Source organism: Epinephelus fuscoguttatus, linkage group LG6, assembly GCF_011397635.1.
Source record: "Epinephelus fuscoguttatus linkage group LG6, E.fuscoguttatus.final_Chr_v1".
Lineage (NCBI taxonomy): Eukaryota > Metazoa > Chordata > Actinopteri > Perciformes > Serranidae > Epinephelus > Epinephelus fuscoguttatus.
In genome coordinates, this window is record NC_064757.1 from 24,486,375 (window position 1) to 24,508,930 (window position 22,556).

At 39.3% G+C, this 22,556-nt stretch overlaps 1 protein-coding gene across 3 annotated transcripts in view; it reads left to right on the forward strand.

Annotated features, from left to right (window-relative positions):
- stpg2 (sperm-tail PG-rich repeat containing 2) overlaps positions 1-22,556 on the forward strand; it is an 80,793-nt gene that overhangs the window by 28,948 nt on the left and 29,289 nt on the right. For all 3 annotated transcript variants that reach the window (XM_049578710.1, XM_049578709.1, XM_049578708.1), the window contains 3 exons: positions 1,681-1,840; positions 3,928-4,091; positions 4,221-4,313. In XM_049578710.1, coding sequence (XP_049434667.1) covers positions 1,681-1,840; positions 3,928-4,091; positions 4,221-4,313 — 417 coding nt within the window. The remainder of the gene's footprint in view (positions 1-1,680; positions 1,841-3,927; positions 4,092-4,220; positions 4,314-22,556) is intronic.

Consider the following 22,556-nt stretch of genomic DNA (forward strand, 5'->3'; position numbering starts at 1 on the left):
TCGTCTGGTCACTACCCAGAGCTCATGACCATAGGTGAGGGTTGGCTCCAAAAAAAAGAAAATCGCAATGACTGAAATGCAGAACTCAAGGCTTCAAAACGACAGTTCACAAACGGGGTGAAGTCACAATAGCTACGTCCATTATTGTATACAGTCAATGACAATAATGGAGTCATCGTATATCTACAATTGGCTATGTTTGTCATGATTTAACTTTAATATCACCTACTGGATTTTAAGATGTATGGCTTTTATTCTGCCAAGGCCAAATGCCTCATATTGCAGTGTTCATGAAACTGATGATCTACTGCTGAATTACAGCTAACACTAGCTCCTCGCGCTGTTTCGGTTTGTGAGTGTTTTTAGTGGCTAGCGATACATCCTGGGGCAGACTATTTACTGGAATTTACCCGCCTGTCACTCATGCAACAAGCATGGTCCTTCTCAGCTTTCAATATCTGATAGTCCACCACTAACATTTCCGTCATGTCTCGCCTCATCAGGGTCATTGACAAAAATTTAACACTTGTTTTTAGCCACCTTAAAAAAAAGGAACACCTAAAAAACTCTATACCAGTTTAAGTTCCGGCTATATTTAGAATATGAGTCAGATCCACCCTTCACTCCTTCACATTTCCAACCTCATCCAAATATGGCCAAGTTGCAATGGCTGAAACACCGAACTTAAGGCTTCAAAATGGCAGTTCACAAACGGGGTGAAGTCATGATAGCTACGTCCATTATTGTATACAGTCTATGATTGTGATACGGAATCATCGTATTTCTACAATTGGCTATGTTTGTCATGATTTAACTTTAATTTTATCTACTGCATTTGAAGATGTTTGGCATTTCCTCTGCCAAGGCCAAATGCTTCATATTGTAGTATTTGTGGAACTGAAAAATAATTTGTGCATCTGCTCCACTCTGATCCACTCCAGAATTTAATGGGATCTTCCTTGGCCCATGCTACATCCTGCCACCAAGTTTCATGAAAATCAGGCTGGTGGTTTTTCTGTAATCCTACTGACAAGCAGACAAACAAACCAAACTGAAAACATAACCTCCTTGGTGAAGGTAATTAGAAAAGGGTTTGCACTCTTGAATCCAGGCTTTTCAAAACATAGTGTCAGCTGTGTGTAGCCAAAATCAGCAGTCCCCTACATGTCACCTTTTGCTTATGGAATAAATGGATTCTTTTTGTGTCTTACAAGCCTCAAAGTTTAGTGATGTCAAGCAGAACCTGAAGATGTCCTACGATGGGCACTAAAGATAAACACACTCCTTTCCATCCATCATCCATCCCCCAATTTTGCCTTCTCGTGTGTAATGAGCAGTAAAACGCCACAAGGCAGATAGTGTGATTATAGCCTGTTAGTCTTGTCTACATGTGGGCAGTTAGGCTGAATTTGGTCAGGTTCTGTCTCTGCTTGGTATCTCTGACTATGAAGGGATACGCTGCTCTGTCATTTTTTGCTCCTGTGGATAAAGCAAATATTCACAGCTGGATTTGTTTTGGTGTTCCAGATGGGCACTGTTCAGAGAAAATAAATGGGTTATTTATATATTTAAAACAGTGCTGATCTCAGTTTCATAAATAGAAAGTGCTTTTAATCATTACATTTTAGTGTCTTATTCTAACCTTTATTTGTCTCATTCCCTTTCATGTTCCTCCATTAGAGGTTTAGCTCTGCAAAAGAATTGTCGCCCCCTGTTGGTGTGTACAATGACCCACGCTCTGCCCTGGAGCTGCTGAAGAGGACCACAGGAGTAAAGAAAAGCCCATTTGGCATCACTTCAGTGCGCTTCCCTCATAACCACAAAACATGCTCCGCACCAGGTCAGTGTGTGTGTGGTTCAGAGTGCGCTCAAGTTGGATGCTGTTCAAAGTGATACTTCTCCTTGATATCTGTATGTTGTTATATTTTATAGATGTGATCCAGTTTTATCTTTTAAAGAGATCTAGCATTGTTCTGTTTGTGATAAGATATATTCACACTGATTTTTTCTACATGAATAGATTTCTCAGCATGAATCCAGTCCTTAGAGTCATCCTGTCAGACATCATTTGCACCTGAGTGTCACCTTATAATATCTGAGAACAGAATGTGTTAGCCTTTTTTGGGGGATTTAAAGTCTGAATTTTGCTCTCTTTTCATTTTCAAACAACCTATGATCCTTTTAAAGTTCAGATTTTGATTTGACATGTCCATTATATTTAATCTAACAAGTCATAATTAAGAATAAGTACTACTTTGTAGCTTGTATTAACATTTTGAATTGAACTGAAGGGGAACTGTGGTTACTGTGTGTGTGTGTGTGTGTGTGTGTGTGTGTGTGTGTGTGCTCTTCTTGTGAACCATCATGTTGAGAGGTATGAGTCATTTCCTGTGCCCAGTTTTGCAGTTAGCCCTTGAAATCACGGTGGTCTGAAATAGGTTTAAAATTATATTTTTTTCATTTTCTGTTTTAATCTTACAAATCAGAGCTCAGAATATTAACCAATGACATAAAATAGCATAAAATGCTAGGTGTATTTTTTAATCCCTGTACTGCACTGTATATATTATACTAAACAGCAGCCATTTATGTGGAAAAAAAATCTTCAGACTCCTCCAGACTTTACCACCACACTAACATTTAGACCTGTTTTTGCGGTCCCTTCTCAAAACGTTTCTGAATTTGAAGGCTTATTTTGATCTTCTGGAAAGATCTACACTGTGTGGTGTTAAATTTCAGGTCTGAAAGAGAGTTTGACATACAGATTGTGGAGGAGAATTAAGAAGTGAGATTCCTCCTTATTCCTAAAATGTTGTACCACATGGCTGATTTTAAGGGCCCTCCATTTTTCATTGTCATCTCATTAGGTTTGGGGTAATTGTTACCAGTACTTTGTTAGTGATCAATTTCTAAAATCCGATCTTGTCTTTTTTTTTTTTTACATTTTGCTGTTTGCCAGTGCTGTTTTGCATCATGTTGTGCTCTTTTGTTTACTCGTGTTTTCTTTATTTGTATCATGTTTATGAATTCTGGATACCGTGTTGTTGTCGTCACATTGAGGAACATGTTTTCTCCATTTGTTTGGTTCTCTGAATTGTTGAGTGTTTTCTTAAAGGTCCAGCATTTGATAGAAATAGTATATAATATTCACAACTGTTTTCATTAGTGTATATTCACCTGAAACTACGAATTGTTATGTTTTTGTTACCATAGAATGAGCCATTTATATCTACACCTTTTTTATGGAGTTCGCCATGGTGTTCTGCAGTAGCCCAGAACGGACAAACCAAACACTGGCCATTCCCAAATTTTGCGTTTTCACATCGGCTACATTAGTTCTTCTACATGCTTGGCACACAGGAAAATTTTCAGTTGGTTTTAATATTCAACCTCACCGCTAGATATCACTAAACCCTACACAATAGATGCTTAAGATGCAGTACTCCGGGCTTTCTCAGCCATGGTGATATAAAAAAAGGAGAACCATTCTTCTGAGTATTAAGGGATTTTTTTCTTTTCAGTCTCTTACTAAAACAGGCACTTACACATGCAGACATGCGACTGTGCTGCTGTGGAGACAGCCATTAAAATAACAGTTCTACATGAGTGTCTCCATATGAAATTTTGTGTAGTGCAGGTGTAGCGCAGGCATCATTTTGAGTGAAAGCCAACTCTACATACGCACTGCCAAAACTACAGACACAAAGCCAAAGTTATACCTATGCTTCATGTGTCTAATGCCTTTGTCTTCATTTTAAGTCCATGTGAACTCCTTCTTCATTATCGTAGAGGCTTGAACAGAACTAATAGGTTTGAGGAAAAGGACATTATCTTGGAGTGTTAATCTCAGGACTGTTTTAAGGACTGTATAAAAACGTTCTCTAAACAGATACATATAGTAATCCCACCTTTATGTACTCTGTGCAGGTCCAGCGTCTTATAATGTGTTCCAGCATGGTGTAGCCCAGGACAGTTTAAAAAAGGCAGTTTTAGGAAGAACCACAAAGGGAGGCTTTGGCTCCACTGCTCAACGCAACACCATCTTCAACAACAAGAATTTGGCAGAGGCCCCAAGTCCATGGCAGTATGAGGTAGGAAGATCCATCAATGTATCTTATCAGAAATTCATTTTTCTGATAATAATTAGGACGAATAAAGCTCTATTACTCATGTCATCATTGCAATGTTTGTGCTTGTGTGTGAATGCTGTTTGCATTCAGACAGAGAAGAAGACAGAGGAGGACTACAAAAAACAGCACACTGCAGCTTTCAAATCAGCCACACAACGTCTGGCATTATCACTCCTGGCTAAAGTAAGTCTGCTTCCCTCCCTCTCCCAGCAGCATCCCCTGCAGTTGTCTTTGTTTCACTCTTTCTTATCCTCACACCAAGTTTCTGTTGTAAAGCCGTTAAAACCTACTTAACAGAGGAGTCGAAGATGAAGTAAAACAGCTCTACACGCCAAGTTTTTACTTTCTTAAATGGGCCATCACAGCGGTAGCATCTGACCCACTATGCCAAGGGTCCTGTTTTCCAGCAGTTAATTTTCTTTGACTGCTTCTTTTCTTCTGTTCCTTTTTCCTCCTAATGCTCATTGATGCTGAAGAAAACAGGTCACAATTTGTGATAATTAGCTTCTTGTTCCTCTGCCATATTCCTTTCCCTTTGCTGTGATTTTGCCTGTTCCTTTCCCTTGCCCACTTTCCTGACTTTATTTCTCTTAAACTGATGTTAATATAAACTTAATGTAATATATTTACACTCTTTCCACTCCAAAGTAGAACTTTAGTTGTATTTCAAAATAATTATTTTCCTTTTTATTCATGACCAAACTTAGTATTTCCTAAAACAACCTCTACTTTTATTTAATGATTCAGTTCTGTAACCACTGAGCATTGATCTTAAAGGGACAGTTCACCCCAAATCAAAAATAAATATTCCTTTTACATGTAATGCTATTTATCAATCTAGACTATTTTGGTGTAAGCTGCCGAGTGTTGGAGATATCAGCCGTAGAGATGTCTGTCTTCTCTTGAATATAAAGGAACTAGATGGCACTCAGCTTGTGGTGCTCGAAGCACTAAAAAAATAAATTTGAAAAACTCAGTAGCAATGTTACTTTCCAGAAATCATGACCCGTTTACTCAAGATAATCCACAGACCTTGTTGTGAGCAGTTTCATTTAAGGAACTATTTTCTTTCTACTGAACTGCACCTGCCAACTGTATCACCATGTAGAAGGGGTGAATGCACGCTTCCTTCTTTGCGGTGATACGATTGGCAGTTGTCATGACCCGATGACTGGAAAGACAAATGTATTTCAAATGTTCTTTTTTTTTTGTTGCACTTTGAGCACCACAAGCCGAGTGCCGTCTATAGTTCCATCATATTCCAAAGAAGGCAGACATCTCTATGGCTGATATCTCCAACACTCTGCAACTCACACCAAAACAAGCTAGACTGATAAATAGTCCAACAGGTAAGAGGCAAAATAAGTATTTTAGGTTTACTATCCCTTTAAGACAATGATACACTAGAGTGTCTTACAGGGACTAATTTATCTAAACCTTAGATCCAAACAGGTTTCAGTGAATTTGTCATTTAAAAGTCTTTGTCACAGGATGGTTTTTACTTGCATATAAATAATGTGCTAATGAAGAAACAAAGAGAAGCAGCTGGATGTGAGGGTTAGCAGCTACGTACTGACTCTAGTATTAAAAAAATGTTCTAGGAGGAAATTATGTAAATTTCCTGCTAAAGTGTATACTACAGCATTTTAATATTCAAGATACACAATTTGTATTTTCAAGTACCCTTCTGGGTACCAGCTGGTGTTTACTCTGATTAACTCCAAAGGTTAGAAGTGTTATCTAAATCTCGAGGCAAAGGTCTCCAGAACTGATCTTAACACTGCAAACTATGCTGCTCTCCAGAAAGACAGAGTTTAAAGGGTAATTTGGCACTCATCACAGAGGGCAGAAAATTGTAGGTGTGCTGCTCCACATCCCTGGGTTTAGTTCCTGTCATCTTGTAGCTTTCATACATATCTCGCTGCTGATGTGACTGACTTCCTCTCAGTAACACAGCAGGTGATTTCCCTCAGCAGTACATTTACACACACTAATGAAAGTAGGTAGGTAGTCATTTAAATTTAGAGCACATTCCCTGGTTACAAAGATATAGTTTTTTTCCCATAGCTCCAACCCTATTATGAAGCTTTTTTAACCATTAGTAATAGAAGATGCTGTCCCTTGACTTTTTCTAGGGTAGTGTGTGTGTTTAAGCAGACTGACGGCGCAGTGACAGGATAGAAAGACGGACTGGCAGAGAGCACAGCTTTTACTCACAGCAGAAATGTCTCAGCATTTGTCAGATAGACTTATAGAGGCTACTCTGGGATAGTTTGAGTTTAAGTTTGAATTTGGATGGAATTATTTCAAATATGAAGATGCATCTGTAAGCGCAAGTATGCCTCTTTTCATTCTCTTTCTCAGCTGTTACAGTTTTTCCATGTCTGAAGTCACTGATGTGCTCATGCGTTCATGTAAACAGCACATTAGAAACTCAGTTACTCACATACATGAATAGGAAATTGTTGTTCACCAAGAGATATCAAGCTTTAGAAATCAGATTTCTTTCCTCCCCTACCTCAGCAATAGAAAACAGGAAAACTTAGCGATCAAAAAGTACATTTGTGAAATGATGTTTTATAAGTTGGAGAACAGTACTTTGCTGGTTTCAGCCCAGCCGTTATCAGTCGTCACCGTAAGGACACAGAGCCCTGCTGCTTTTCATTCCTGCTGTTTAATCAGGGAGTGATTTACACCTCGGATACCAAGTGAATGCAATTAAATACCTGGTAGGACATAAAACCAGCACGACTCTGCATCTAGAGGAGCAGGATTGAGAACTACTGCCCAAGCAAATGAGGAGCAGAGCCTGAGAAATACACAAGTGTCACATGTGAAAATGTTTTTCCGCTGGAAAAATGACCTTTTCATAAAACTGGCTTTCTACGCAATAGAAAGATGCAAATACTTTGAAATTGGTGCTAAATGACCAGGGAAAACAAAGGAAAATGACTGTGGCATTTGCTTTATCTTTAGAGGTAGAAAATGTACAAGTACTAGAATGCAGTGCGCTGCACCAGACCAATAAACACTCTCACTGGTTAGTGACGTAATGTGAAATTATGTGGTAACAAACACTCTCATGTTACAGTTAAATAAGCTAAAATGTTTTTTTCTAAAAACATTTGAGGTGAGAAGTCGGCAAGTTGGTAACAGAATTTTGGTTCATATTTGATCAGTGCTGCAAGTTTTATGGGTTGATCACAAGTTTTTCAGCCTCTGTTTTCACTATGCAGGAAACAGTATGGCACCCCACATACTACCTTAATTTTTGTCATACAAAGCTGGCTGAAAGTTGGCGAAGTATTCCTTTTGAGTGAGCATGCCAATGTTATACATCAGAGACCTCCATAGGGGAAATTGGTCAGGGTCAGGGTCAGCTTTGCTCACTTTATTCCCTGTGCCGCCCTGCTGTGCCCAGGATAGTAGAATGTCATAAAACTCTTTGGATAGTAAGGCATATCATGCTTGCTGTCCTCTTGAGCTGTACTGTATATCGCTCTGCAACTAATAAAAGAATGGGCAGAGCATGGCATCTGCTACAGTTTCAGTTTTTACACTCTTGCTATTTTGTGCGGCAGTTTGGAAAAACTTAGTCCCCAACTTGTGTATATTTCTACATTTACATTATTGTTAGTGTTACATTGTTGATGCATTCAGATAATGTGGATCACTCACATTTTGTGCACACCACAAATGAACTTAAGCGAGTGTGATGAGCCTCATTAGAAAACTGAGAATGATCCATTAAGAATTCTGGTGCTGATCACCTCTGTAATAGTCTCTACCTCATATATCTGTCGGCGCCGTTTGCCATTTTTCATGACAATGGCTTCGTGTAGTTTTCTGTCAGGCTGCAGTATATTGTGCTGATGGATGATCAGGCTTACTCAGAATCCATGGTGTGCTAAATCCTAATACAGACCGTAGAAAACTTGACAGCCATACTGCACACAATCCATGTAATGTCTGTGTTTCACATTGCCAGGCAATATAATATGATGTAGCTGCAGTATAGATCTGGATGTTGAAGGTCTGCAAGTTCAAATGGTCAGTGATACTGTCATTCAATGCTGGACACACAAGATGATCAAATATTTAACAAGTGCTTCAGCTTGGTTCATTTTCAAGTAGCAGTGCCTCCAGTGTGGCTTTGTGTTCACACAAACATAATTGGCTGCAATCGCAGGTGGGGAGCTGGTCAAGGTGAAAAGAAACGGCTGGCGGCACCATGTGACACAAAGGTGGCACATGTCTATCTACAGCATTCCTCGAGGGTTAGCTGTGATAAGGACTGCAGTGCACAGGGTTTGGACTTTCTAAATTGGGACAAAACTGACAAAAAATAGACAAAACAGAAACAAAATAATAACATATTAAACTTTCTTTTAGATACACAATATTACCCTAATATTTCCCTTATTGTCTTGCTGTTTTTTTTCTTTCTGGTTTGTACGTCTAAGTGCTCCGTAGAGTAGATCTAAGGCCACTTGTAATGGCTCCACACAGAGCCTCCTTTATGACCAGTTAATGAAAAATCACCCTGGGACGTCTTAGCTGTAACAGTTAGCCACATGCCGTGCTGCAGCCTAGGCTGTATCCCTGGTAACGGCCCCCCCACTGGGACAGATATTAAAAGTGTCTAATTAGGAAACGGTCATGATCATGAGATCATGATCACAGATGTTTTTTTCGCCATATAAGTCTATGGGAAAAAGTCCCTCTGGGCGGCATAGCATCACGTGACGGTGTAATTACGGTGTTTAGCCTCTACCAAAATACGCTTCAAAGCCCGGCACACTTCTTAGCAGCCTGGTGGCAACAGTATTCGTACCTCTTTGATGTTTGCTCCCCTGCCTATCATGACCAATATGAACAAGAGAAATGTTGCCAATTGTGGACTGTGCTGTTGTACTGTTAGATCTCAAACTACAAACAAACGTTTACCTGCCTTTACCTTACCTGCCTCCTACGGTCTGGTAGGGCTCATGGGCCGTTGTATTGTCTATTTTACACGAACAGTGTGAGCACATAAATTGTAAGCTTTGGATTTCCATCGCAGATGATTTACTTGTACAGTGTGAATTGGAATTCAACAATATAATTTCCAAAGCGGTCTCAAATCCCACAGTGTATGCTCAATTTTAGCTGCTCTTCTTTTTATTTTCCAATTTTTAGGATTAGATTGACAAACACTGGTTAAATACATATTGAATAATAGGCACGGCATGATTTATTCAAGTTGATTTTTTCCTTATCTTGTGGTGTGTCCGAATTCAAAGGATGCTTAGATTTCTGACAGTCTAACTCAAACACACCTCGACTAGTTCAAATATTTGAGGCTATGTCAGATCTGTACTTTAGCTGCAGGTCTGGATCTGATAGCAGTTGATTACCTGTCTGTGGAGAAGAAAGAGCCAGACATGTTGTTGAGAAATGACAGATCTGCAAGAAGAGATGATTATGAGTGGAGCATATCTCAAATGAGAGTTTGCTTTTCTCTCCCGTTTAATCCAGGGCTCTTTTCCAGTGTTATTTCTCCTGATCCTCATCTCTCTCTTTTCCTTCCTCTGTTGTCTCCTCCCTCTTCTCTTTTTCTTCTTTTCTTTCCATCCCTCTTTCCATCCTCCCTCTACCCTACTTTCCACATTCCCTCCTCTCCACCTCCTGTCTTCATTTCCTTTCTCCTGGCCAACCCTTCCTGATAATGACCTTTCTGTTGCTGAGGTCGTGGGATACCCTCAGGCAGCGCTGGGAGAGAATGAGTGTGGAATTTAATTTGGACCTATGTTTTACCCCGAGGCAGTGGAATTCCTGTCCTATAGATCAGTGAAATATTGCCTTGTCCCTTGAAGCGACAGCAGGGAGGTTTGACATGGCGTTTTGTCCATCTGTCAGTCAGTTTTTACTAATACATGTCTGCCTCTGTCGATTTTGTTCTGTTGCCAATGATGTTGAGATTAATAGAGGTCTTGATGGACGGTTATTGTTATACTCAGTGAGAGTGAGGCATTGTCAGCGGCAAGGGCACTGGTTCAATAATGAGGTGTTAGGAATAGCTTTAATAAGAAGTGCGTGTTCACTTATAAGTGCACTATCAGTGAATTGTGAGCAGCAGATTAAATCTTCACTTTTAATCGACTGTCGCATCAGTTTGTACACAAGATTATCCATGACTTAAACATATCAAGTAATAAAATACACAGTGTGAGTACACAATGTTTATAGATTCAACTGATACCTCAGGGTCACCATGTTGCACCACTACGACAGTTAAAGAAATCCCTTGAAGGAGAAGCAGACTCACAGATTTCTCCAACAATAGTAGCCTCAATGCTCCTCTATATAATTTTTATTTATATAGAAGTAATTTCAGAAAGCAAGCAGCTGCCACTGCCATTGTTGTTTCAAACATAACCATGACAGGAGCCATGCTGCTGGAGTGGGCTTTTTAAAAAACAAAAACAAAAACAAAAAAAAAACTTGCCACTGCCGCTCACTGTGTGACCATGGCAACCACAAAAACAGCACTCTTGAAAACAATGCAGGAGCAAATTTTACTGGTATCAGAGTTTTTTTAATTGTACTTGAACAAATATATCAATCAACAGAAACTATCTAAAAGAACATTTAAGTTTAAGTTTATTTACTTTATTAATCCCCCTGAGGGGAAATTCAATGTTTTCACTCTTGCTTGTCAATTACACACAGGTCCAAAAGACACACACATGCACAAACAGGACCTATACATGCACAAAGTGGAGAGATGTCAGAGTGAGGGGGCTGCCCTTTGGTCAGGCGCCCCGAGTGGTTGGGGGGTTCGGTGCCTTGCTCAAGGGCACCTCGGCAGTGCCCAGGAGGTGAACTGGCACCTCTCCAGCCACCAGTCCACGCTCCATATTTTTTTTGGTCCGGACAAGGACTCGAAGAGGCGACCCTCCAGTTCCCAACCCAAGTCCCTATGGACTGAGCTACTGCCGCCCCCATCAGCTCTGAAGTTTGATTATTCATGTTTGCGAAAACAATGTGTGTGACATTGTAAAGAAAAACCTGCTGTAAGATTTTGAGGAATAATATAGCAGCAACTATTATTTGCTACGTAAAGATCTGGTGGACTAATGGCGTCCCAGTCAGAGATTGAAGTCACACTCCCTCTGTGTGTGCTGTAGTTCGAGCTTCTGTGTTGTTGTTTTTTTGTTGTGGTAGACGGCCCAGCTGCATGTGCTTGTCAGTCCCTCACTTCATGACCCACTGGCCAGCAAAGGGTCGCCACTCTGCACTGCGCTCATACTGTGGTTACTGTGGACAATGTGGGATGGTGTTGTTGCAGAAACGTAACCCCTACTGTCAGCACCGTTGCCATTGTTAGCGCCTTGTGACATATGAGGTGAGAGTTGTGTGCAGGTAGATAGCTCCTTTAACGCTAATTACTTCTTCTATTTCTTCTAAGAACATTACTGCATCACAACCACAAAACCTGCTACATTTTAAGGGCATGGCCACAGTCACATACAAAACGCCTCAGATTCATTAACTTGTTTGCTCTCTAATTATAGTATATTTCCATAACCACTGCTTACATGTGATTGAATGAAATCAGCTAGTGTGAGAGTGATTGTAACTTTGAAAAGAAATTTAAAACATAGTTTTGACAAGTTTTCATAAGCAATATTTTATGAAAGTATTTCATATAACCCTGAATATCAGTAAATAAAAATCAATTTTCAATTTTATTCTGGTCCAAAAAGCCAAATATTTGACAGTTAAAAAGTCCTCGGTCAGCAGGTTTGTCAGCAAACCAGGCAATAATGTCTCTGCCAGTCAAACAAACTTCAGTTTATCTGCACTAACATCTCTTGCACTGATAGCGAACAACACTTTATAATTTTCTTTCCTCACTGCGTATTAGCTGGCTTGATGGAATCAGACGGAATATATTAATACACGGCTTTATTGCATGTACCGCTGACAGTGATTGCAGGCAGGATTCATAATGTCAACAGCGTGAGAATAATAATAAAAACAAATAGAGGAAGGAGGCACTTGAGACATCCGTCACTTGGCATCTCTTGCTGTTGCTGGTGGATGTACAGAAATATAGTGACTTCCAATGCCACGGCAATGTAAATGATTTTTTCTCTATAGCAACTCCTTGTACATTTACTTATACTTTATAATTTTGCACAGTTGTTACCAGGATTAACAGGTAATATAGGAATTATAGTAATTTAGTAAGGATTGAATTATGTGTCAGGTAATGATGTATGGGAGGTAGTTCTATAGGTACATAGAGTTCATCAGTGTTAAGGTGCAGCTCCTCAAAAATATAACTTAAGTAGGAGCTACTGAATGTGGGCTATAGAGACTGGCTTGCTTTGTTTCCCTCCTACCTTTTTATCCGATGCCACTTATCTTCATAAAACTCATAAACAACATAAAATCATATTCAGTAGCCACTGTATTGTGTTTCTGGTCCAGCAACACAAACAGACATCATTCACACACAGTCAAGGAAAACCTCATCAATGTCAATTACGAGTGGAAAAACACCACATTGCTCTCAGAAAAAGATACCACGCACAAAGGGCTCGAGAATGACGGAGAAAGAGAGGAGAGATGAAACTGAATGGAAGAAGCAGTGGGAGGGAATGAAGGAAAGACAAAGAGGATGAGAGAGAGAGCCTCTGTGTATAATGTGTAATTATCTATCCTATTAGCTCTGGTTGAGATAATTAGAGTGTTTGCTAAACATACATTTATCAAACTGAAGCACATCATCACCCCCCTGCTCTGCAGAATGAACCGAATGACAAAAATCCAGGAGGTGACATTATACTGAGAATGAAAGGGGGTGATGAGATTGACAAAGGCATGGAGGAATGAGTGAGCAAAAGGGACAGAGAGAAAGAGAGAGAGCTTGACCCTGTGGACAGAAGAAAGACAGAAGCGATGAGAAGAAGTGAGGCACTGCTGTCTGTGGCTCTTGAGAGATAAAGGTGATACATAAATAAAAAGCCATGTGAGTCAGACAAAGAGTGTGACAGTTGCATGGAGGGTATTGCCATGGGCGAGATTTTCTTGAAGTATCTGGAATAGGAAAATATGCAGCAGCCCAGGGTTTGTCACTTATTGACTTTTTGTCTCTGTGTTTCATTGCATTTTTATGATATATCCATGGACAGCTAATGGCATGTCACGGTGCAGCCTCTATTTATGGGAGACAAGGGAGTCAGGTGATGAAAGCAAAGAACAAAAACAGGAAAACAGAGTTATAGATTTGATATGGATTTTACTGTCAGCTGTCAGGGTAATGATGATGATGTGAGTCCCTGTGAGAATTTGAACGTGGCCACATACACAAGTGACTCACTCAGAATGTGCCCATAAACACACAGATACACATATATTCATTTAACTATACCCAGAATGTACATTTACATTTCATAATGTGTATGCATGTGCTTATGAATGCACACCACATACACAGGAGGCACACATGCACAATTAAGTGACAGAATGAGAAGAAGTGCTCACTGACACCTCCACCCCGAGGCTACAAACAGAAGGGGTGTTTTCATATCCAGTAGCTTTATTGACAAGTCTTTATGACAAGAATTTTTGACTCCCTTTTTCATTGTTTTTTTTCCTCCTTCACACCTTTTTCTCATTTGCTCTCAGCTATAGAAAAACAAAGAACCAAAAGAAGTAATACGCAATGATTTTCCGTTAGAATCTGTCAGTATGTCAATGTTTAGATGTGGCCATGTGCCTCTCTGACAGCTGATTTACCCATCTACCTACCCTAGCTACCTATCTGCTTTGGCTTCACCACTTGCCTCTAAACATATTGCTCAGCAAAGCTGGATTTTAATTGGTGCAGCTGTTTAGAATAATATTTCAAAAAGTACCAGCAATTAAAAGCCTTAAGCAACACTTAATCTACCTATCTGTCTCTTTATCTACTGTCTTTAAAGATTAAGACTGAATTATGCATTAAAACTGAAAACAGCACTGTGTTAAAATAAAGAGGCAGCACTGGTGTAGGAGTATTGTTATAGCCACCAATGAGACAATTAAATGTGAATTCGGAGGCTGATTTTAGACAGATCCATGAGCCACAACACTGCAAAGTTGTTTAATCAAAGGGTTTTCTGGGTCTGAAAAGTGAAGCCGTTGCCAAAGTGCCTTAAACCTGCATTTTTTCCAACAGCCAGCAGGGTTGCAAAAAGAAGACCTTCTCTCCTGATGTGTTTATGGTCTCAATTACTAGTTTCAAGTCTTTTTCAATACAGCATTTAGAGTTAGTAAGACAGTAAAAAAGACACTAAAGCAGGGTATGCTTTAGGGCAGGTGGTTCCCATCTTTTTTTGTTAAGGGACCCCTTCTCTATGGTTGAGTTAACTGATGACTGAGTGGCATATTTTATGGAAATTTCATATTATGTTTAATGCATAGCAACAAGAACAACAATACCAAAAACAGCAAAGAAGAATCCATAAACTGTATAATTTACCCAAATAGTCAACACAATAACTGCAGGAAAATGTTGTAAAAATGGATGAATTTTGAGCAAATTATTTCCTGTGATTATTGCATCAGAGATTGTTTTTTCTGATATCCCCAGTAACTTTTTTTAGATGATTCTCTGTCTTTATTATTATGTATTAATTTAATTTGTAAGAGTCACACATGCTTAATTGGCTTCTTTTTCGACAAATTCAGTGTTTTCTTCAGTTATTTGAACTGCGCACTTTTCTGATGTAAGGTGAGGCTGTTTAGCAGAGTGAAGTCTCTGTGAATATATCTTGTGTTCAGGTCTTCAGTGTGCCTTTATCCTGTGAGATGTATTCTAAGTTTCTATTTTAATGACATTCTAAACTTTAAAAATAACAATTTCATTTAGTTTTCTAGAAATGAATGAAATCTGAGATTTAGCCTGCCCCACCTGTGAAGCTTTGGTGACCCCTAATAGGGGTCAGGACCCCTAGGTTGGGAACCAGTGCCTTAGGGCATGGCTACCCTGTGATTGACAAGTGGCTACCACAGCAGCATCCTCCGGTTCTCAAAACAGACCCCAGGCTCCAAAAAAATCAAGATCTTAAACTTGAGGCTTTGAAAAAGTAGTCCATAAACTGATTGGTGATGTCACGTTGTTTCTGCCCATTTCTGTTATACAATCTGTGTTTTATCACAGTGAGAATGGAAACTAGGGCAAGGTTAAAAAATCGATTTACTGATTCCAGTCGATCTTAATTTGAATTGGCTGATATCGATTAAAAAAAACCCTGCTATTGATCTTTTAATGTATGCCTTTACCTTGGGATGTGTCCACGAGAGAGACAGTCAAACCTCAGCTGAACCAAAACATGCCTGGAGCTGCTCCACTGAAGGCCCCACCAAGCCTTAAGGCAGGTGTCTGGCTGCATTTCGGATTTAAGAACTATGACAAAAGAGCAGAGCTGGACAAAAGCAAAAGCATATGTAAGATGTGCAAAACTGTGGTGAAACATTGTGGGAAAAATCACAAATCTTTAAAACCATTTAACAAGACACAGCAGGGATATGGGGATTTCTGGTCACTCAGTACTGACTGTTAAGTCTGTGGGGTTGCACGTTGTTGTGTTGACTGCTGTTGTGCTTCTATGTTGAATAAAATATACATTATTGTAACTGCTTTGGGGTCAATTCATAATGTAAACATTAATATTTTTAATTGTACATTGTACAATTTACAGCATTAGTTCTCTGAGTATCTCTTCCATGCAAAATTGATGTTGTGCTTGAAATATCCCCAATAGAATTGAATCAATCAGAAATTCAATTGAATCTGGACCTCAAAAAAACCCAGCCCTAATAAAAACAATAGTTTAGTTTAGGATAGGTAAAAAGTAGCCATCTAATCTAACAGGAATGTGCGCTTGCTCGTATTTGATTGGTCGACTCAGTGCTTTGCTGGATAATGTTGCTAAGACTTGAGGTTTTTTTTTTTTTTTGCTTTTGTCCTTGACAGAGAATTGGTCTCTCTGAAATGAATGAGAAGGCTACTTTTTTTTGTTGTCTTTCCAACCACGGCCTAAAAGTGTGTGTTGTGTCATTCACACGAATTTGACCACTGAACCGCTGTTGTGTTTATTTGGCCAAAACATCCAATGTGCCAACTCTGTGTTAGATGTGAGCTAGTTAGCAACAGATGGACCAAATTTGTCTGTGTGAATGTGTCTGTGTGTTTTTGTTTAGCTCGGCCTCTGACTGATCTCACTAGGAACCATGGTTCTTTTTGTTATGTCCCTCTTGTCTCTCCTTTTGTGTCTGTTTTCGCTGTACATTTATGAAGTAGATTCATTAAGCCCCGGGCCAACTCATGTCTAATTGCATCGTTCCATTGACTGTGCAGTCTGTAAAGCCTCTGAGCCTTTACACAGTAGATCTTAAGTGAACCACAGATCAGCAGGGTCACTGAGGGCTCCACCTTTCATCATCAAGCTATAGTTACAATCAGTAACTATCACTCTATAATGTAGTGTCCATGTAGAGTTAAAGCTTTGTCACCCCAGGTCTCAGAGTGAATTTCCCTTTACAGTGGTGTCTGAGGTAAAAGCTGCAGGGCCAGTGCTTTCTCCTGTGTATCTCCCTCTTACTTGTAGATATATTATACACCAACTATTTGAGGCTGTTGTCTGGCTTTTTAAGTGCCTCTGTCTGAGCTGTCTTTCTCTTTTCCTGCTTTACTTATCATTGAAGTAGATTATAGATTGCTGTCTGTTAAAAGATGTGTGAGTCTCTGGTGTAAAAAAAAGTCTTTAATTCAAACAGGTGAAGTCTGATGTGCAGATCATGATCAGCCAACAGAGACAGAGAAAAAGGCTGTGTGATTGATGCTGATTGACAGAGAGATAAGAGGACACAGAGTTCTGCCAGTGATTACAGGCTGCAGTGTTCATAACTCCTCACACTATTTACTGTAAGAATTGCACACAACAAATACTAAGCAAATGATTTTTCTTCTCTTAAATAATCTTTGTCTTGATGGTGGTGCTCTTGAGAGGCCATGAGGTCATTAAAATCAAAGCAGATTATGTCACAAGGAGCGAGAATATTTTGAACACATTACATAACAGTTTACAGACAGTCCTCGTAAGACAGGCAGCTCAGTTGTTTCAGTTAATGCTCCAAAACAACATTTGTTTATGAATGAATATGCTCAGGGTGTCATCAGCAAATGGGAAAGGAAACATTAATCATTAATGTTAAAGGGACAATCCCCCCCCGCCCCCACCCCCAACCCCCCACCCCCACCCCCACCCCGCGCACCAAAAACAAAAAAATAAAAGATGTGAGTTGCTGAGTGTTGGAGATGTTGGAGTGTTCTCTTGAATAAAATGGAAGTAGATGGCACTCGGCTTGTTGAAAAACTCAACTGCAAAATCTCAGAAATAATGATCTGATTACTAGAGATAATCCACAGACTTTGTTGTGAGCACTTTCATTCTACTGAACTACACCTGCCAACCACATCACCATGCAGAAGGAAGAGTGCATCTACTCATGCACAAGGGGCTTGTGCTCCTTAGCTGTCATATTAGCTAGCTCAGTAGTGCTAGGTGGGCTAGCAGTGAATGTAGTCTTCCTTCTAGCTCTGTAGACAGAAAATAGTCCCTACATGAAACTGCTCACAACAAGGTCTGTGGATTATCTTGAGTAACTGGGTCATGTTTTCTGGAAACTCATATTGCTGTTTAGTCTTTCAGATGTATTCTTCTAGCACTTTGAGCACCACAAGCTGAATAACATCTAGTGACATTATACTGTAGAGAGGGCAGATATCTTAGGCTGCCTTTGCACCACCATGTCTTGATGCCCAATTCCGATTTGTTGCCTATATCCGATTTTTTCTGACTGCTGTTTACATGTTCTATGCACCTTATTTTTCATGGGAACACGGAGGCAAAACAGAACGTAGCCAGCTTCCGCTTTTTTTGTGCGACACTTCCGGTCCAGCACTCTTGACCACTGTGTAAATGTCCCACGGTATTTGCTACAGTGACATTACTGCGTGCATGGAAATGTTTACATTACTGAAAGCAATTTTAAGGACTAACTTTAAATATTTGAAGTTAATCGCTAAAGAATAAATCACCTGGAAAGCTGGCGCTGCTCCACATAATTTAAAAGGTAACCTAAACATAGCGGTGGAAATGTCCGTGCAGCTGCAGACAGGTGCGGCTGGATGGTTGATGCGTACATGCTGATTCGGGTGTTATCAGAGCCGATCCGTGCATCACTATGGCTTAATAATCAACTCAGTCAATAAAAACAACCCGTCCTGTCTTAGGAGTGTATGTCGCTGACAGAAGGAAAGAAAGAAAGAAAGAAAGAAAAAAAAGATAGAAAAGCAGCGTACACCTCACATATTTATTTCTCACAGTTGCGAACACGTTTGGCTGACGTGCAGAAGCGCCATCTGTGTGTCTGTGTTGAGGGTGTGAGCCGCAGCTTCAGCTGCTCAGGTAGAAAGCTGATTCGGTTCTGCAGGTTCTCTGCTGGTACACTGGAGATAAGGATCAAGCAGTTTGTCTCATTCGGGATAGATTGTGCTTTTTTTGGTTCATAGTTTTTGATTGACGTGCGATTTATTCAGCTTTCCTTCCTTTCCCTCGCTCATGAGCACGTCATCAAAAGGTCACTTGAACCATGTAATGTAAAGTAGGCCTTAGAGGTGATCTCTCTAACACTCAGCAACTCACACCAAAACACTCCAGAATGATAAATAACACTACAGGTAAGATTTTGGGAGTAACTTTACGTTTAAAATGTTTTTACGGACAGTGTTAAATAGTTTGGCTAACAAAAACCAAAAACATAGATTTTGGGGGCTGGGAGAGAATGATAGAGGCTGATATTAAGACACATTAATAACTAATAATAACTAATTTTGAAGTCAACAACAATGTTACAAAGCAGTGCTGTTGAGATTTCTGAGCTTCCCTATAATATGTTATTGTGAGATGTCAGTTAAGATAAGAAGTAAACAAGTTGGGGCGTCGGTGGCTTAGTGGTAGAGCAGGCGCCCCATGTACAAGGCTGTTGCCGCAGCGGCCGGGGCTCGAATCCAGCCTGTGGCCCTTTGCTGCATGTCCCCCCACGCTCACCCGCCCTGTCCAATAAAGGCAAAATGCCCTAAAAAATATCTTTAAAAAAAAAAGAAGTGAACAAGTTGTCACCTAATATCTGGTTTGAGTATTGGTCTTTTACAAGATTTTTAATTTGCCACTTGCTGTATGGACTGATCCTCACTTCCGCCCTCACCTGTCTCCTAATTAAGTTTTGGTGGTCAGCTTAATTTCTTGCCTTCACATATTAAGTGATTCATATCTAATTAAAATATTACATTGACATCCTTAAACAACACTTGTTTTTTGTTATTTTTTTTCCCAAATCTGTCTTGATTTACAAAGACACCATCAGGAGAGGGAGGGACGGTGAGGTAAAAGCTAAGTGAAATTATTTAACCATGTAGCCGGTAAAAGCAGAGCTTCAGTGAGTGGAATAAATGTGGAGAATGAGGATGCATGCATGAGCGACAGAGTAAAAGACAGAGAAAAGAAAGAGCCAAACAAGTAAGTCTTAAAATGTGTGATAGGGCACAGATGGAGAACTTGTCTGTGTAGCACTTTCAGATTTTATGATGTGTGGATGCTCTCTAAGTTATTGCTTGGAGGAAAAGATCACATACGCTTGGTGAAATTCTTTTTCTCCTTTTTCCTTGTCTTCCCTTTCTTGCTGTGAAGTCCTGGTTATTGTTACCTCCCTGCTGTCTTGCTGTTATAAAACAAGTGAACTGAAAAACAGCCCTTCCTCAAAAACAGCCTGACTTAAAATAAAAGACGTATTACAAGTTAAAGTGGATAAACGCGACATGATTTCTCATACATTCATACAACTCCAGAGCAGGCTTTTGTGGAGTCCATGCCTACTGTATGCTTTATTGGTATGCTGAATGCAGTGTTGCTGTTGAGATAATACCCATCACACATTTGTTCTGTTTACACAGTGGTAGATACGATCCATGTTTGTGTTACCTTTTAAGTCAAAATTGACACAAATGCTTTGCGATTGAAATACTTATTGTATTGGAAGTAAAATTGTAAGGGCTCATACGTTATTAACTGCAAAAGCCAACAAATCCTCATACATAAAAAACAAACAAACAAATGGTCCATCATCATTGCCTTCCAAAACGATCCATATGACTACAACAGAAACTATTCATATGAGCCATTTTTAATCTAACACTGCGATTGTTGCTACAAAGAAATGTTTTTACGATTTGGTCCTCGTTTGGTTGACATGTCGTACATTCCTGATATTTTGTTTTCACGCTATGGTGGCCATAAAACTATATACTATATAAGATAATGGACGTACCCATCGTAACTTGACCTGGTGGTTTGTGGGCTGTTTCGCATTTCGGCTGTTACCATCCTGTTTTTTTTTTTTTTTTTTTTTTTTTTTTTTGGAGCCAGAAGTGGCAATATTTAAATGAGAGGTTGGAGCTGTGGAGGAACATGGGCTGGATTTGACTCATAGATTGTAGCGATGCCTCACAGACAGCCTGTCACAAAAGCAACCCTTTGTGCTTTATAAAATTTAAACAGGTGAGTTATATATAAATTCAGCCCCTGTACAGTTGTAGCTATGGAGCCCAAAACCATTTTTTATACCAGGCTGTAAACATGTTAATTTCTGCTATAAAGTTGGACATTTTATTTTATTTTATTTTTGTAACTTTATTTTTTCCAAGATGTGAGATACCATTGTGACATGTAACTGGTAAGTAAAAAGCAACGCACTAAGCAAAATGAATAAAGAAAGCACAAATAAAGGAAAAACTAAACAAAAAACACTCATACACAAAGCCTCAACTAGGTAGCGAATATTATATAAGAAATAATAAAAAGTCACCATTTACAAACGTTTGTTTACTATCCAAACCATGCATGAATTACTCATAATTCATCAGCAAATCGTCAAAATGATAAGGTTAACAATTTGCTCGGAAAACATGCTGTTGATAAAATGAGTAAATGCAAAATAAAATGAACAGATAATTAGAAAAAAACAAACAAGCACACAAACAAAAGTTGTTGACTCATACCAATATCTATTAATCCAATAGTAATCTTTTTCACATTTTAACATGGGAGTCTATGGGGATTGACTTGCTTCATGAGCCAGCCCGTGGCCATTTGATGAACTGCAGTTTTTGGCACTTTCGCAATGGCTTTATTTTCCAGTCTCAGAGGATGCCCTTCAAGTAACATGCCGAAAAAACGCAGTATTGTGCCAACAAAGGCTCCAAAAAAGACGAACTAGCAAACATGGATGCAAACAGTGTAGAATTAAAAATGTCTTTAAATGCCTTTGCAAGTAATCACTGAGAAAAGAAATGCACTCAACACATTTGTAAGAACACTGTCTTGGTCACAAACACTGAAGGTACCCATAAACTTTCTTTGCTTACAATAATACTCAACAGGGCAAGTTTACATTTAGGCAATACAAATGCTTGGATAAGTTTGAAACAACATCTTGTTGTTTGTCCAAAATGTCTCCCACTCAAGGTCCATTTACTAGCTTTTTCAACAGCTTTCAGCAGCATCTGTTAAAGCAGAAAATGATGCTGTTGAAAGCTCAGGGAAAAAAAAGATAACTTGTTATTTTCTGTCAAGCTACTATTTCCATGTAAAGAAGAAACGTTAGCATTAAACAGACCTTGTTAAAACAAACAACAACCAACTGCCGTCCTGTCTCTGGTGAGGAAAGTCCTGTAAAAGCTCCACAAAGAAAAAAAATCCACATTTGGGTCAGTGCAAACTGTGTTTATTGTTTTAAGTAAGCTAAACTGATTTGTTAGTTCCTTTTTCCTCTCTGTCATACAAAAACAACTGGCACATACACAAAGAAGATAATGTCTTCTTTCATGTGTTGTCTGTCTCTCTTGATCTTAAATCCAGCAACATGTTCAAGAAAACAGAGCAGCACAAACAAACTCAAATTAAGAAATACAGTCAGGTAGCAGCTTTTACACAGCACTTGATGTAAAATAACATAATTTTAATGAATAAAACCTTTCAGATGCACCTTTTCTGTCCAGTGTCAGGATCAGCCACGTGCTCCGCCTGCCAAATTTCATTTGTATCGACCTGCTTTTGAAAATCTTCAGTAGCATGTGAGAGATTGGATCCCATTTGTATTTATTTATCTGAGAATAATGGAATCGTCAGCAGATGCTTGCAGACCTGTGACACTGCCCAGAATAGAGATCAGTATTTAAACAAATTAAAAACTTATTTTCCCCTTTTATATTGGATTAGAGGAAGTGAAATGTGACCAGGCCTGGTCCTTTAATTCCATACTGTCTAGGTT